Consider the following 17,567-nt stretch of genomic DNA (forward strand, 5'->3'; position numbering starts at 1 on the left):
CAATCTCTAGGATTTGTTAAAAAATGAAAGACTAGATTTCATTTGAGCAGCAAATGAACGCTGTACTCGGGTCACAGGAGTGACACCTATAGAGTATAGCTTATAAAGACTAGATCAAGCGCCTTGTGTAAATAAATTACTTTGAAAAACTTGGGGCTGACATTAATGATAGTCTGGAAACTAATCACGCAGTCTCGAGACTAATCACGCACCTAACATATGAACAAACAAAATGAACCCCGAGACAAATTACCTTGAGAAACTTGAGGTCAGGAGACTGGCTATCAAACACCTAACATTATATGAACAAACAAAATGAACCCTGAGACAAATTACCTTGAGAAACTTGGGGTTGACATGTATGACAGCCTGCTCTGGTGGCTTGGCGGTGACGGGCCAGGCGGGGTCGATGGTCTGTACTCTGACGTCTAAGGCATAAAGTCGTTTGCTGGGCAAGATGTCTACCCACGTCTGCCTCAGCTTGTACAGCTGCGTTCTGGTTTTCTCATCTACCTGTGATCCAGGAAAGGCCACACAAAGCTGTATACTTGCAGTCACATTCAGTGCTTTTTCTCTCTCCAAACTTTTATTACTAGTTTTGACTCTAACGGTACATCAAGTTCAAGTATGGACATTGAACAAGGTACATTGATTCAATGATGAGAACACACAAGTTTGTAGAGCAAAGTCTGCTCCACACTTGCAAAATGTCAGAGTTCTTTTTTAACCGACAACTATAAAGTTGCCAGCATTATGATGAACTCATCAGTCATGCACATTACATCTACTGAACTTTAAACAGTAAATGATGCAAAAGATAGACCAGTACACATGTGTACCCACCAGCTCCTCATCAACTCGTCCACTATCCCACAATTCAAACAGTCAATAAGAGCCAGGTACAGACATCAGGTGCCTGCACAAAGCTAATGGTGGTGAAAGGCAACAGTTCGCGACCTCAGTGCTTTCTTGTCGTATCTCCATTTTTTTTAAACAGTGAAAATGTGACTTCTTCTTAAACTCACTTTCTGTAATGAACTGTTTTCACTGCTTCTAAAAATGGAGATACGACAAGAAAGCACGCGAGTTACTGGCGGTGACAAGCAACAGAGCAAAGAAAGTTGACTCATGACACCAGGCGCAGTTGTTTAGTGTTTTAGTAAGAGTTTTACGGCACTTGCAACACAATAAGGTCATACAAGTGCCAAAGAACAGCGGTGTTACAAGAGAGTAACAAACACAAAAAAGGAGGAGAGATCAGGACGGTAGATGTTTGATAGGAATGAAGAAGCAAGCAACACCAAACGACCCGCCAACCACTCACGGACGCAGTTGTAACAACCCGTACCCTACTATTCTGTCAATTACCCCTTCAGCGACTCACTTGCCAGAGACACATACAGACCAAAGGAATGCCAGACGTTACAAATACGCTGGCTCTAAAGTAAGCTGACGCAACATACTGTAGTTTATTTTGAACATGGAGAATTAATCTCTCTCCTCCTCCCCAGTTTAGCTCCAAATGTTCAGGAGGGTCAATAAAAATCCAGCACACACTTATTTTATAACTCCGGGGTAAGCTTTCAAGTATTTTTAGAAGTACAGTCAAGCCTCGTTATCTGTCCCTAATTTGCGCCATAATGAACAAGATACTGTAATTTTTAGGCTCTGGCTAAAATCTAATATATTTTTTAAAAATTAGAATGAAAATTTTAAGTTGCTGGAGTAACTTCAAAGAAATCGCCAGACATCAGCCTTAAAATTACGGTACTGAAAACCAAAAGGTTGGCGGGCACCCCTGAGGCTTTAATTGTGAAGATCCACGGTCTTAAATATCTTATGGTGCTCGTAACTGCATTATAAGGTCATATGAGCACGAAGGACACATTAACTTTCATTAAAAAGGATTTTCACTGTGGTAGAAAGCAATTTTGAATTTTGCCCAGGTGGCAGCCGAAGCCTATTCTTTATCGATTTTGAACTACCAGGGAAACTTTAACGAGGGCAACTTGCACTTGTGACCAAGATTTTTCACCCTGATCCGAGAAGGCTAGATGTTAAATCTGACTTCTACCCCAAGATCAGGGGTATGTCTGAAAGACAGCAATCAGGTTTCGAACCCAGGACCTATTGAATGAAAGGCGAACACCGTACCTGTAGGCCACGAGATCTAGATGAGGTAAGACTGGTCAGTTTGTCGCTTGTCTTCAACAGTTTACCACTATTCAAGATGGCCATCGGTGCTAACCCATTATACCGCCAGCTTTATTGATGGTCGTCCCAAGGTAGGTAGTATAGTATAACGAGTTTTGACTGTACTTTTTTTTAGTAGGAGTTTTAGGGCGCTCGCAACAGCATACGGTTACATGAGCGTGAAACAAGTTGGTAACATTCACAAAAATTCACAGTTCTGACTTGGTTTAGGTCAATATTTCGATTTAAATTATTTGACTGTACAACTTTTGAAATCAAATTTAAAACTTGTCAACAGCACCACTCGAAGCTGTCATGAACCTGAGCTACGGCAGCCCATAACATGCAATAAGTGCTAAAAATACATGGAAACACCTCGTCAAAAAGGTGCTTGCGGGAAAAACGCAAAGGCAGCAACAACACATAACTTTGATGTCCAGCAACGGCCACAAAACATGGTGCTGCAGGTGGCAAGTTTAAGACCCCTGGTCAAACCCTCAACCGTGTCAGTCCAGGTTTGGCAACTACCTCTCTGTGTCCACACCATACAGCAAACAGGCAAAATAGTGCAACACAAAAATATGCAACTCCTGAAGTTAGAAGATCTGCAAAGTGTCAAATTTGCTGGCATTTCTTTGTGATACTACTATACTAAAAGTGACTTGTGCGTGCACAGCCTTTTGTGTTGGCCTGATGTTGGCAGCCCATAACATGCAATAAGTGCTAAAAATACATGGAAACACCTCGTCAAAAAGGTGCTTGCGGGAAAAACGCAAAGGCAGCAACAACACATAACTTTGATGTCCAGCAACGGCCACAAAACATGGTGCTGCAGGTGGCAAGTTTAAGACCCCTGGTCAAACCCTCAACCGTGTCAGTCCAGGTTTGGCAACTACCTCTCTGTGTCCACACCATACAGCAAACAGGCAAAATAGTGCAACACAAAAATATGCAACTCCTGAAGTTAGAAGATCTGCAAACCCTCAACCGTGTCAGTCCAGGTTTGGCAACTACCTCTCTGTGTCCACACCATACAGCAAACAGGCAAAATAGTGCAACACAAAAATATGCAACTCCTGAAGTTAGAAGATCTGCAAAGTGTCAAATTTGCTGGCATTTCTTTGTGATACTACTATACTAAAAGTGACTTGTGCGTGCACAGCCTTTTGTGTTGGCCTGATGTTGCCCCCCCCCCCCCCCCCAACATGACCAATTTTTGGAAGTCGGAGAAGAAAAAGTGATCCAGGCAGAAAATTTGGGACAATGCATGACAACCACAACCCTCTGGACCTGTGCGTGTTCACTGTTGAATGCAATTTTTTTTTTACCGATGCTGAGTGCAGTAAGAACTGCAAGCAAAAAAAAACCCACAGTACGTGTCAACGCACTAAACAACTTGCAACAAGGCAATGCACACGTGTTCAAATTCAAAGCAAAAGCAAAAGACCTACAGCAGGCTCCACAGAGTATTGCATGTGTCGCGTTCAGGGTAGGGGAGTTCAACTTCTCTCGGTACCGTGCATCCTATTTGAACCTGGCCGAGTTAATGACCACTGACAGCAGCAAACCGACGAGTACGTATGTGTACGTTTACAAACTGTGCTACAGCAGCAGACCATGGGATAAAGCTGTCCCAGCCTCTGTGACTTCCTCCATGAGTCAGAAAGCTTGCGTTTCAGTCCTGTGTTGCCGCCATATATATGATTACGATTTGTTCTAAAACCAATGCACGTTCTTTGTTCTGATACCCATCAGAAAAAAAAATACTTTGGTTGCGGACACAACACTAATAATACATTCTAAAGACTAAAAATGACGGCAGTGGCAAGACATAAAGCTAAGATCTAGATGCCACGGAACACGCACACAAGGAATGAAATATGACACAGCACACATAAACACAAACATATTGTGAAAGTGATGGTAAGAAATCTGTGTGCGGCTAGTTGTCACCCAATAGCCGTGTAGTGTGTGTGTTGTTCTCTGCCAGGGCCTTCTGGTGGGTACAGAAGTGACTAGTCCAGTGTTGCAACTTCCCTCAAAGATGGTGGGTAAAGAGGTGTCTTGTCCGGTAACTTCTCTCAAAGATGGTGGGTAAAGAGGTGTCTTGTCCGGTAACTTCCCTCAAAGATAGTGGGTACAAAGACGACTAGTTCAGTGTCTGAACTTCCTTCAAAGACAGTGGGTGCAAAGGTGACTAGTCCAGTGTTGGAACTTCCCTCAAAGATGGTGTGTACAGAGGTGACTAGTCCGGTAACTTCCCTCAAAGATGGTGTGTACAGAGGTGACTAGTCCTGTGTTGGAACTTCCCTCAAAGATGGTGTGTACAGAGGTGACTAGTCCCGTGTTGGAACTTCCCTCAAAGATGGGTGTGTACAGAGGTGACTAGTCCTGTGTTGGAACTTCCCTCAAAGATGGTGGGAACAAAGACGACTAGTCCAGTGTCTGAACTTCTCTCAAATCAAAGATGCAGCAACCCACAGGCTACAACTGCTGCTTCCCACTTCTCTCACATCTTGTAAATTTCTACCTATCATCTCAAATTTCTCAGCAACTGACGGACACATTTGTGCCCTTGTGCAAAACAAAAAAAAAGATACTTTATAAAAACTCTGGCACAGGTGTGCATCAAACACCTAGCCAGTAAAGCTGTACCCATCTGACTTTAGGCATACTACTCAACAGTGTCCATTTGACTTTACTATTCAACATTCACAATTTTTGCATGATTTACTGCTATTCAAAGCATGGATCTGATAGATTGATTGAGTAGATCTAGGTGTTTTACGGCACTATCGACCCAATTTTGGTCATCAAAGCATGGAAAAACCGTTCGAATGTCGAATGATGTTTTGATAGATCATGGATTTGCGCCTCATTTTCTTTTCCCCTTGCTATAGATCAAAACGAGAGTCAATTTTTTTGCTTCATAATCCGGTTGCTGTAAAAGGAAAAGATTCCAAATCCCTGCTGGTTTCTTTTTCCTCTTTATTTTAAACAAAAGCAACTTCACTAAACACCGACAAACTCTCTGATCCCATGAAGTTGGTGTTATCGCTGTTTTACTAGATTTAACATAACATGTACCAGAGTTGAAACATAAGGTGGGAGCGAGACAGAGCTCTACAAACTTCTTTCACTCTACACTTGCATGTAGGGGACAAGAGAAGAACAAAAGCAGTACATTTTTCAACAAACAGTAACTGCATGAACAAGCTCACACCGGCCCACCGCCGGGACACAAAAGGCACGACACGAGAGAGAGAAGAAGAACAGCCTAACTGTATGCGATAGGAAAAAAACACAAAAAGACCCAAGATTGCTTTCGACAATCAAGCGAGAGATGGGGAGCAGTGCCACTCCAATCAGACAGTTGCACACAGCGGTGAGCACAATTCGCAGCACAGCCCATACAACATTGAAAATTTTTCAACTTCATCGAAGATAAAAAGGCATTGACAATATCCAAAGCTCCAGCCGGGCTGTATTTAAGTTGAAGCTTAGTCGGAAAGCTCAGTCACAGATTTCCTACGGTTTGTCTGCTCAAAAGGGAGTTTCGTTTTAGAAACGCAACACACAGGAAGCACACATACGGTAGTTTCCAAGTTTTGTCAGTTCTCCGATACTTTTCATAAAATAGTCAGCTACTGTCAACACTCTCTCTACATTTGGCTTTCCACGTTATCCAACTGGATTCATTTCAAGCAAAAACTGGCGTACAGTTATTTTTTTAAAAACTGGTCTTTTCCATATAAGGGAGTTTCCAGGAAAGTAGCACATGCAAAACAGTAATGTGCCATCATACACTACACATACAGGACAAACAAACGACACCAAAGCTACAACACTTGCATAAAGCAAAAAAATTAAACAAGATTTGAAATTATGCTTCTCAACGGCAATACAAAACAAAAAGCTCAAAAGTGTACTGGTAGTGAATTATCCACAACAAAAAAAATTCTTCACTAAACCTGTCTTCAGTTCTCAAGACAATCATTTAAGTACTAAAGAAAATATAAACCTATAGACGCAGAATCAGACATTGAATGCACGGGAAAATGTCAGTTCTCTAGTTTTTGAAAGAGTTTTACTGCACTGGCAACACAATAAGTTCATATAAGTGCCGAAGATTGGAGGTGTTACAAGAGAGTAACAAACAAAATAGAAGGAGGAGAGATAAAGACGACAGATGTTCTTTTTAATTTTAGTAGAGGTTTTACGGCGCTCGCAACTGCATACGGTCATATGAGCATTTTTGTTGAGATCCTTTCGTGTAGAACTCAAAATGTGTCAATTTTCTTTTACAAAAAAGAACTTCCCAACTACCAAAGAGTTCTAAACCTTCAGCCCTCGAATTCTCTAGTAAGTAGCAAGACGACAACCCTAGAGACCACAATGTGGGCCAGTGTGAGGATCGACCCAAGACATCTCTCACCAGATGGGCTATGTGACGCATCACGTGTGACAAACTAACAGGTTCCCGGGACCTAGAACTTGCTAGAAGGTGGAGCACAGGGTCCACTTGTATTAGGGAGGGAGGGAGGGAGGGAGGGAGGTAGGGAGGGAGGGAGGGAGGAAGGAAGGAAGGAAGGAAGGAAGGAAGGAAGGAAGGAAGGAAGGAAGGAAGGAAGGAAGGAAGGAAGGAAGGAAGGAAGGAAGGAAGGAAGGAAGGAAGGAAGGAAGGAAGGAAGGAAGGAAGGAAGGAAGGAAGGAAGGAAGGAAAGAATCTCTGGGTGTAGTAGTGTAGGTTTCTGCAACAACTGGAAAGAGTGGCGGCGGCTGCAATTATTTCCTTCAACATTAACTCCCAAGTGTTAATTAAATGGCAACTCAAGCCTTTATTAAAATTCTAATGTTCGTTTGTTTGAGTAAAGAGAAGAACATTCAGATAATAATTGTCATCTAATGCTTGAAAAAAGTAAGACAGACAAACATGACAAAGTGAAGGAAAAGAAATAGGACCTACCAGTGGCACCCTCTAACCACCCGCATCAAACACCTAACAAGACACACAAATCTTTTATTTGAAAACCCATGAACTAATCTATACAACACAGAACACACAATTGGAATCAAAGAAATGTAAGGAATAAAGGAATATTGCGCGAATAAATAAATTCTCAACGAATATATGTTTCTTCCCAGGCCCAAGACAGACGCGAACCGGTGTGTCAAAAAGTTTTAGTACAGTAAGTTTTACTTGTAACACAAGTAGGCAATATAAGTTTTACTTGTAACACAAGTAGGCAATAAGTTTTACTTGTAACACAAGTAGGCAATATAAGTTTTACTTGTAACACAATTAGGCAATATAAGTGCCTAAGAGGTGTGGCTGAAGATTAACATACGGTACAAAGAAAAGGCGGACAAGAGATAAGGAACCCAAGATCTATGGTGTAACAGTTGGTCGGTTCATTGTCACAAAGGAGACCTGAGCTCTATTCCAAAGTAAGGAGAATTTTTATCAAGAGTCTTGTCTTTCTACTGGGACGTTGTGTTGGAAGCCCATCTCCTAAAATTATAATCTTAATTGTGTCCAATTGGGATGTAAAAACACCTACAAAAATACAAGAGAGAGAGAGAAAGAAGACATATTTGACAGGAAAGAAGGAACAAACGATGCCACAACACCTACCAACCACCTACTCGCTTAAAAGAAGGAACAGTAGGCTTCGTATAACATGAACTTCCTGCTACCACTTTCTATGCATTGCAACTTCCCTACCACCACCACGAATGTGCTCAACATAAAGAAATTCTGTGGTCCTGGGAAGTTTGTGTTATCAAAGATTTCCTGTACAAGCATAGGTATCACACACATTGAATCAGTGAATGTCTCTAATCACAATCTCCCATTTTTTTCTTTTTTTTCTTTTCAAACCAACTTGTAAATTGAGAGACTGAAGATTCCATAGCACAGACATGAAATATTTCTACATGATACAAACACAAATAATCAACACCTACCACAGCTTACATAAAACAGAAGCACAGCAACACCTTTCTTAAAATTGTGAATGAAAAACGTTAAGATTTCTCTGAGAAATGATTAAATAATTTGTCCAGCACGTAGGCCTACATAGCGAAATAAGCGGAATGTCGAAATTTTTAAAATTATAATGTATATAATGAATTTTGTAAGTAGGTCTGCTTAGTTAAAAAAAACAAAAAAACCCAAGTGAACTTCTGAACCGACACTGGCCACCCCACCCCTGCATGCTGGACCAATGTAACCTCAGTCAAAAGATCTTTTGCAAACACTAAGAACTAAAAGGATAACTATAAACATATAAGATAAAAAATCAAAATTGATGACTACCTCTTCAAACACTCCACAAAATATGTCAACAATGTGGTTAGCAAAAATCATTGGGTACGACGTCCCGGGCAGGTTCTTTATTATGGAGTCAACCAAATACATAATGGGCAGCTTCCGGGTAGCCGAGACCTGTTTAACGATAGCAAAGAAACAAAAATGTCAAATGAAATGCAATGTCTTGAAACTGGCTCCAGATATGCTTTCATCCAATACCGGCACAAGCGTAAGTAACACTGTTCAGAACCTCAAACTGAAAAGAGAAATAGAAAACTGGAAAGAAATAAAAGCATGTCTTGAGATTGCAACGGTAAGTATATCCTCACAACTACAAAGTACTGAGTTAAAGGAACATTTATTCTACTATCGAAAGGACAAGTTCAATCTCAAAGGGCAAAATCTTACCTGATCTGACTTCTTGATACAACTTACCTGTTCCGACTGACCTCCCAAAGGTTTCTTTCCTGGACTGTTAGCTCAATACAACACACCCAGTCCTCAGCACCACTGGCTCACGTCCACACTAATCTGACTGCAGTGTTGTGCTTTGCCCAATAAACTCTCCGGGGTATTTTTTGGATTACTTAAGTTTTCAGGGAGTAAAAGAGGATCAGGTACAGGTTGTGATCCTACTGTGCCACCAGAACAGCAAGAAGATACACAGAAATAGCAGAAGAAAATCATTACAGGATAAGATGTAGTTTGAAAGCATTCTTCGCCAGCAATCTCCTGTCACAATATGTGCACAACCATCAGTTTGGAAGCCTTTCATTTCCCAATAGATTTATCCTTTTCCTCATAACTTGCCAACCTCAGTGTAGCCAAACTTCCAAGGAAAAAGACAGTAAAATACATTCCATTTTATATAATCAATTGTACTTGATGCCCTTAGCACTAAAATTAGTTTCATCAAGATGGGCCAGTGTCTGTAAACACACTAAACAGAGCTGTGACAACATTCTTTTTTTTCTCAAGTGGAATAAAATGGATGCAGTGGTAACTTGTCATTTCCTCTCAGGAACATTAACGTGTAGGAATACCATTAAGTTGCAACATTCTTGTTATCTGGGGTTCGATTCACAGCAGTATTTCCAAAAACTAGGACTGACTGATGAGCAACAACATTCTTTGGGTTATGATGGCTAACTGCAACCATCATTCTCACAAGCTTCTTGGGCTCCATTTTCCCTCTCCACATGTCTTTGAAGAAGGGTTCGTTGTATGGAGAAGTAAGAAGCATGTGGGTTAAACCAAAAAATTTACTGTGAAACTGGTGACCTTGAGTCCATAGAAAAAGAAGATGAAGAACACAAAGAAGAAGAAGACGAAGAAGAAAAAGACGAAGAAAAAGAAGTAGAAGAAGAAGACATATACTTGTGCTACAGGCAGCTCTTAATGTTTCTATGCTCAACACACATTCCTCAGACTTGTCAGAAAGTTCACGCAGTTAGAAACATTCATTCAATCACAGGCCTGTTCACAGTGCTGTGCAATTACAGCTGTAGATTTAACTGAACAACAGATATTCCCTATACACTATAGTCTATCTATGTACTTAGTACAGAAACAAGAAAACCTTGAAAATTTAATTTCAATGATAAACTGAATTCACAGAAGCGTAAGATGAAAATTTTGCCTTCTGACTTTTGCTAAAGATTAGTATGATCTGTGCAAAACTGAATTGAGCAAAAGGAAACTGATGTAAGGTGTTGCATCAGCTGTGCAGCAGATCACTATTGTGCATCTGTTGACCAGATAAAACAACAGACTCCACCACTCAAGTCATTTCAACTGTGTTCTTATTCTGTCAAATCTGAGTGATGCATGCTAAGCTTAGTAACCTATTCTTAGGAGGATTGTGGCAGCCCCATTCTAATAATACAATTAAGCTTTGAGATCCGAGCTTTCAACAATTTGTGCAGCCACTTGTGTCCAAAGCATTTCTTCAAATCCTTTTATAATTGACTATGATACACTTGAACGTCAGCGTTTTTTAAAGAGTGTTCCGAATTGGTGATGCTTAAAATTAAACAAAAAGAATGCATAACTTTTGAGAATATTGACAAGCTAATACTTCAAAGTGTTGGGTTGTTTTTTCAAAGAGGAGACAATAGAATTTTCATTTGAAATTTCTGGACAATCTTGACCAGCCTCTTGTCATTGTCCCAGTCCCAAAAGTCGAAAAAGAAGAAAAACTCTTTAAAAAATTATAGCATATTCCTGTTATACGCAAAGACTAAAGTTGCCACAGTATTCAATTTGCATTGTCTTCATCAGGCTATAAGTAATCTGCTGGAGTACTGCTAGCATTGGAGCAGATTTGATGACCCTTCAGGTGGACATTCCATGAAGAACTCTTAGACACTGGATGCAACGTGTAACTAAGGCCTTGTGTACCCTAAAGTCACATGACACATTTCCAAATTATAAACTTTATAGGTGCCGTCAACCCTCTTGTGTTGATAGGATTATTTCCTCCCAAAAAGTCACCAGACAAAAACGCAATCAAAACAGAGAACGGAGCCTCAAAATAAGGCACCGAAATTGCACCTACTTAAACACTTTTGACTGACAGGATCATGCTTTGACTGCAAATAGAGGGGGAGCATTCAAAAGAACACACCATTTATTAAGACCATTTCCCATCCAACATATTCACTGACCTCGCAATGGTTTCTCTCTAAGTGTCTTGGCAAAACACAAGAAATCCGTCCACTTTTTCAAACCTTGAAACTTTCCCCCAAACTTCCTACTGTCATGTAATTCAGGTGGACACAAGACCTTAGTTGTAGCAAGCCGCTCTATGTGCAACACTAACAGTTCATAGATGGCATCCAGTCATCACATGGCTCCTGTATCTAGTCAAGGTACTTCAACAGTGAAGTCCATGTCAGGCACGAACTTTGTTGTTTAAGTTCAACTATCACATCCCACACCTAGGACTTGATGTTATTGAAGTCAAGGGATCTTATATATTCTGGTTAAGTTGCCGGTCACAACATCTGTGCCATAGTTCCATAAAATGAGCTGCATCCTAAGAAAGGGAGCAGTAACAGTAACAATGTAACATAAAAGAAAACTTTGTTAAACATGCTTCTTGAAGCTCAACATGTACAGTACTAGCCCGTCAGCCTGCAGAGTTCGATCCCCACCAATGCCTGGGGTTTTTTTTGTCTACATTCCCCCCCCCCCCCAGGATGGGTAGAATGGAGCGAAAAAATGTCCATGGTCCTATGTAGAAGATTCGCACAATATGTCATGTGGTTTTTACAATCAAAAAGAGTGCAGGCTAAATATCAAGAGTATCTTCAAAAAGGCAAGTGGCTGCCTGTCAGGCAAGGGATGACTCAAAGTTATCAGATTAAACAGCCACATCTTTTTTTAAAATCAACTGTGCTGTGAGCCATGACATCATAAAGACCATACAGTCAGTTACCCCCTAAGCCTTTTCATAGAAACAAAAGCTAAAAGAAAAAATGGAGAACATCCAAATATTTGACAGATTGGATTCACCATAGGTTTCATTTCCACACCGTCTTTTAAATACTCTCTGCTCTCAGAAAAACATTTTTAAAAATTAAAATGATAGGATTTAAGGACAACTAGAAGCACGCAGCAACATTTTTTAAAAATATTCCACCACACCACAGACAGCAGCCGAAATGCTTGGAACAGATCTGACAATATATTATATATATTCGTATTCTAAACAAGTTATTTCCACTAGCAATATATTATCACCTCATTTTCTACAACTACAGCACAGATGTCTTTGACAGTGAACTGATTTCCAGTTGTTAATGCAGATATTGCAAACTTCAATTTTTGACACTACATGCAACAAAAAACTAAGAACAGAGCAACAAAAAGACAGGAACAACACATAAATACAACTTATATCCATTTAAAAACATAAAACCATGTGAGTCTGATAAATTTATTATCTTCATCTGATAGACTCAGTAAACATGCTGAAATAGAATGAAGTTATAACATACAGAGGATAAATTTCCCCTTTTCATATTATGATCAAATGCAATATAAGTAAATTAAAAAATGCTTGGGACTAATGTAATGATGAAGCTGACAGGTTCCACCAAAAGTACTGTATCTTCAATGGTCCACAGGATCTGCTGAAAATTAAAACTTTATCATGACAACAAAACATACTACAGTACACTCTCCACCTAAGATCCCACCGTTTACAATCCTGGTTCGCATAAGATCCTGGTGTTTTAAGAAAATTATCACTGCTCTAAAGTCACCCCCTGAGATCCCGCTCTGAAGGTCTACCTAAAATCTGGGTTTTTTTAGATCATAGTTTACTCTCAAGCAAAATCCCGCGCTGGAACCGCAGATCAACCAAGAGTGAAAATATTAGAGAGTTAAAGTGCCCGTTCCGTCATAGATAAGTCACTCTCATGAATGTGATCTCATGTCTCCGTTGTACATCTCGAAACGGAGCAATATTTGCCAAAGATGGTATCACACCAAAGTGTGAACTCGCCGACGCGTTTGTTTCCCCCAAAAATCACCCTCGCATTTAGAGTTCTCATAAACTTACATTATACTTTAACTTCTCTGACAATTGTACCAGGAATTTGCGAGACAGGTTGAATTTTAATTGGTGAGGTCAAAGTTTAAAACAAATCGGTGTGTCACGACAAAGACGGGGGAACTCGTTCACAGATGGAAAGCTGTAAATTTGGGACATGTAAATGGGAGGAGCATTTAAGTGTAGATCTTCAGACTCACGATAGGATAATAAGTGAAAATGACATGTCTCATGCTACTGTGATTGATTAATTATCAAGGTTGACCACTCTTCATCACCCAAAAGTCTTAAACCCACGCACGGGTCAGGTCAGCTTGTTTTATGGTAAAGGGAGACCATTTTGCGGGTTATGGTCGAACATGGGTAACCGTGGATTCTTCCCTTGATGCGTCGGCTAAGATCTCGCATTTTCCTGGCCCGAAGCACCTGAACCTTAGGCAGAGACTACTGTACACGAAAAAAATCTTGTTCCGAAAGTTCACTAGAGCTTCATTTAGAAATTATTAGTGAAGCAAGACTAACTTTGCTCATTTTCACCAAAAAAAACCCAAAAAAAAACAACTGTCAAGGTAAACTCTTCATATGGCTATTTTGACAACATATTTGGTCATTTGGGAAGCAAAATTGAACTTCTTTAATTACACATCCTTTTAATGGATATCACAAAGAAATTAAGCTCATATTATTTCAGACTCTAAATCTAAATAAAGTAATAAAATAACCCATACCCCCCCCCCAAATTCCTTTGAAATATTCGCTAAAAATGAATTTTAAGAAAATAATTATTAACCCGTCTCAAAGCAACATGTCTTAAAACATTTTTTAAAATTGCTATCCTGATGGTTGACACTGGAGTTTCCATCACAGGTTTGAGTAGTCACAAATATGCTGAAATGATAATAGCCTTATAAAAAGTGCGGCCACTTTTGATTCTATCGTATCAGAAACAAAAACTATATTATTATTATATAGATTCTATCTCACACCTCCTATGTGCAGCCAATTCAAAACATACATAAAATTCAATGACTCGTGTTTTCAAAGTAATATCGTACTGAAATGAAACAGAAATGATAAACTGACCTGACCACCAAAAAACTTTTCTCTCACAATTGGTTCAAACATACCCAGTATTTACCCCAACAAACATGACTGGAACTTGAATTTTTTTTCAGAGGTACTGAAGTCTTGCTGTTTCCCCACCACTAACATTAAGGGACTGTTACAGAATCAAAGTCCTCTTTACTTCATCTAGGCTACAACATGTCATTACTTAGATGAAACCGCTGACACTGACAACCCCTCTCTAATCCCACAGTAGGAGACAGCATTCCACAAAATTACAAACGAAGTGTAAACTGACACGGAAACCAGGAACAAAATCACAAAGTATACAGACCCAGTAGGGGAAATCTTTTGTGAATTCAGAAAGTTTCAGAGCCCAGACCAGGGGAAGGAGGGAGGGAGGGGGAGGGGGAAGGGGAGGGGGAGGGGGAAAGGGAGAGAGAGAGAGACGGGGGAAGAGAACAGGGGGAAGAGCTAGCAAATATCACATACATGCCCCAGTTGACAGGAGGGAACGAGAGAAAGATAGAGTGAGAAAGTAGGTGGAGGAGAAAGAAAGACAGAAACAAACAAAGAGAAAGAGAAGGCTAGCCATCTTATCTTTTCTTCAAATTGTCTTAGCCTTATTGATTTCTCCAACTCCAAAACGGAGGAAAAACGATCGTTCATCAAAAAGACATCAGCAATCTTCATTTAGATCTAGATTTAGGCCTCGAAACTAGATCTACATCTGTCTGTCTATCAGTCTAGTTCTAGACCTAGACCATAGATCTAGAAGAACCTAAGTCTACCCTGAGTCTGAGCCAAGAGGGTGCTGAAACTTTCCGAAATCACAAAAGATTTCCCCTATCGGGTCTGTTTATACACTTCGTGACTTTGTTCTCGGTTAGCCTACCGGGTCTGTATACACTCCCAATTACAAAAGCTTCAAAAGCACTTGTCTTAAGGAGAACAGACCTGGTGGGAAAAGCTATTGAGTCTATTGCCTACTGCAATCAATTGGGCACTTTAAATCAGTAGCCTGAATATTTATTATAATCTAGAAGTAAGCCAATAATTCCGAATATCAAGGCCTGGCCTGACACTGAGACTATTTTATCTATTTTTGAAAGCATCTTTCTCCTGAAGTCGAAGTGTATACAGACCCGGTAGCCGATAGCCGAGTAACAAAGTCACAAAGTATACAGACCTGGCAGGGGAAATCTTTTGTGATTTCGGAAAGTTTCAGCACCCAGACCCGGTAAAGTATGTGTGTGTTCGTGTGTGTGTGTGAGAGAGAGAGAGAGAGAGAGAGAGAGAGAGAGAGAGAGAGAGAGAGAGAGAGAGAGAGAGAGAGAGAGAGAGAGAGAGAGAGAGAGAGAGAGAGAGAGAGAGAGAAAGCGAGCGAGAGAGAGAGAGAGAAAGTGAGTGAGCGAGAGAGAGAGAGAGAGAGAGAGAGAGAGAGAGAGAGAGAGAGAGAGAGAGAGAGAGAGAGAGAGAGAGAGAGAAAGAGAAGGGGGGGGGAGGCAGAAAAAGAGGGGAGAGAGACATAGAAAGGATGACTGCTCGGTTGAAATTATTATGACATTATTCTTTTCTCCAAGAATCAAATTGTCTTATCGATTCCTCCAACTCCAAAATGGAGGAAAAAACTATCATTCATCGAACAAACATCCACAATCTTCATTTAGATATATCTAGATCTAGGCCTCGAAACTCGATCTATGATTTAGGTCTGTCTTGATTTATAAAGACCTAGATCTAGATCTAGATCTAGGCCGTAGACCTAGAAGAACCACAGAATTCTACAAGAACCTAAGTTCTTCCCTGATGAACCAAGAGGGCGCTGAAACTTTCTGAAATCACAAAAGATTTCCCCTACCGGTTCTGTATACTTCGTGACTTTGTTCCCGGTTACTGGGTCTGTATACACTCCCTTTTTCTCCAGCTTGGCTACTAGATCTAGATCTAGAATCTAGATCTAGATCCTAGATCTACTGACAGATCTAAGTTGAAAGAGGATGAACAGAGAGGCAAAAGCACACAAACACATTCCATGACATTTCTATTTATTATGATTCAAAAATTTTCAGCTTGAATTACTTCAATGAGAACACAAAATGGGCGGAGAGGTCATGAGATTATGATCAATAATCATGGTCTCACATGGTATGGAAGTAGATCTAGAATTATAGAAATTAACATCAAATACTGTCGTTCCCCTTCAAAACCATAACGTAATTAATTTTTTTAAACAACAACAACAAACACAAAATTGAACCTTCTGAATCTGCTCCTGAATCACACGGACGATCTCACTAGCGTTCTGCTCATAGTCCTCTGCCAACATCGTCAACATGCTGATCTGTGGTTTGCTGTTCATTTTCAGTTCCTCCAGCGGAGTCCTGTAATTCTCAGCGGCTTCACTCGGCATTGTGTCGATAGTTTACGATTTCCTGACAAAGAAGACCTAAGTCACAACATTATCAATGTTTACGTTCAACACAGAATTGGATTTACAATTGAAATTGTACGTGTATTTTCCTTCTCGTCCGGTTCCAGGTGTCCTGTTCCTGTTACATTTCGACAAGCTTACGTTATCCGGATGGTGCATTGTGGGATTCTAATGGCCGAGAAAAACCCTGTCACAAGCTATTTTTCATCCAATGAATATCAGGTTCATAGTCACGTGACAAAAACGTTTAAAAACATGAGTGAACACCGACGGTGTAAAATTTAGTAAGTTACTAATTATAAAATGTGTGATAGGTGTAAACCTAGGCGATTATATGACCGTCTAGGTGTAAACATTAAAAGGGGGTAACTCTATGGGTGTAAATGATGTAGGCCAAGTTAAAATTAGATCTGCGGGACGGCAGGACAAAATTTCACTCAGAACAGCTGTATAGATTTAGTAGCCTATAGACTACATTGTATAGTAGCCTATGTATTTCCTGGTGCTGTCAGTGTCTAAAAAAATAAAAGCAGAGCATGCGGTCATTGCCTCATCACGAATTTGTTTCGAGCTGGACCCGATGCCGCTTTTATCTACATATCATTATCATATTTGTGAAAGTTCGTCAATTTCGAAGCCTAAAAATTCGAAACCACTTAACTTTCGAATTTGACCAAATTAATGAGGGTACAAAATCATTTAAAGGGTGCACAGTTTCACTGGGGAGCCTAAAGTCACTGTAGTTTAATTTTCCGTTTTTCATTAGTTTCGTTTAGATCTAATCTTGGGAAAGTCCGTCTTCTAAGATGCCATTGTAAACAAGTGAGGCGTTCACTAGCCGGGCGCACTCTTCCACATCTTTGAAATTATGGAGTGTACAACAACAAAAGCGGAATAGAGAGAAAATTGATCTATACATTTATAATTATATTTGGCAACTTATTGGAAACACATGACGTGGGTCACTTCTCTCTCAAGGTTTTTATAGCTCCAGTAGAGTGTAA

At 40.1% G+C, this 17,567-nt stretch overlaps 1 protein-coding gene across 3 annotated transcripts in view; it reads right to left on the reverse strand.

Annotated features, from left to right (window-relative positions):
• Positions 1–16,770, reverse strand: part of LOC101851877 — a 39,604-nt gene extending 22,834 nt beyond the window's left edge. For 2 of the 3 annotated variants that reach the window (XM_035970735.1, XM_005102152.3), the window contains exons 1-3: positions 16,390–16,770; positions 8,513–8,641; positions 337–513 (exon numbers count right to left, since the gene is read on the reverse strand). In XM_035970735.1, coding sequence (XP_035826628.1) covers positions 337–513; positions 8,513–8,641; positions 16,390–16,542 — 459 coding nt within the window. In that variant the 5' untranslated portion in view covers positions 16,543–16,770. Of the gene's footprint in view, positions 1–336; positions 514–8,512; positions 8,763–16,389 lie in introns of all 3 variants that reach the window. The other variant, XM_035970736.1, reaches the window with a different exon arrangement.
• Between the last annotated feature and the right edge of the window lie 797 nt (positions 16,771–17,567).

Source organism: Aplysia californica, unplaced genomic scaffold (genome assembly GCF_000002075.1).
Source record: "Aplysia californica isolate F4 #8 unplaced genomic scaffold, AplCal3.0 scaffold00315, whole genome shotgun sequence".
NCBI classification, from domain to species: Eukaryota; Metazoa; Mollusca; class Gastropoda; order Aplysiida; family Aplysiidae; genus Aplysia; species Aplysia californica.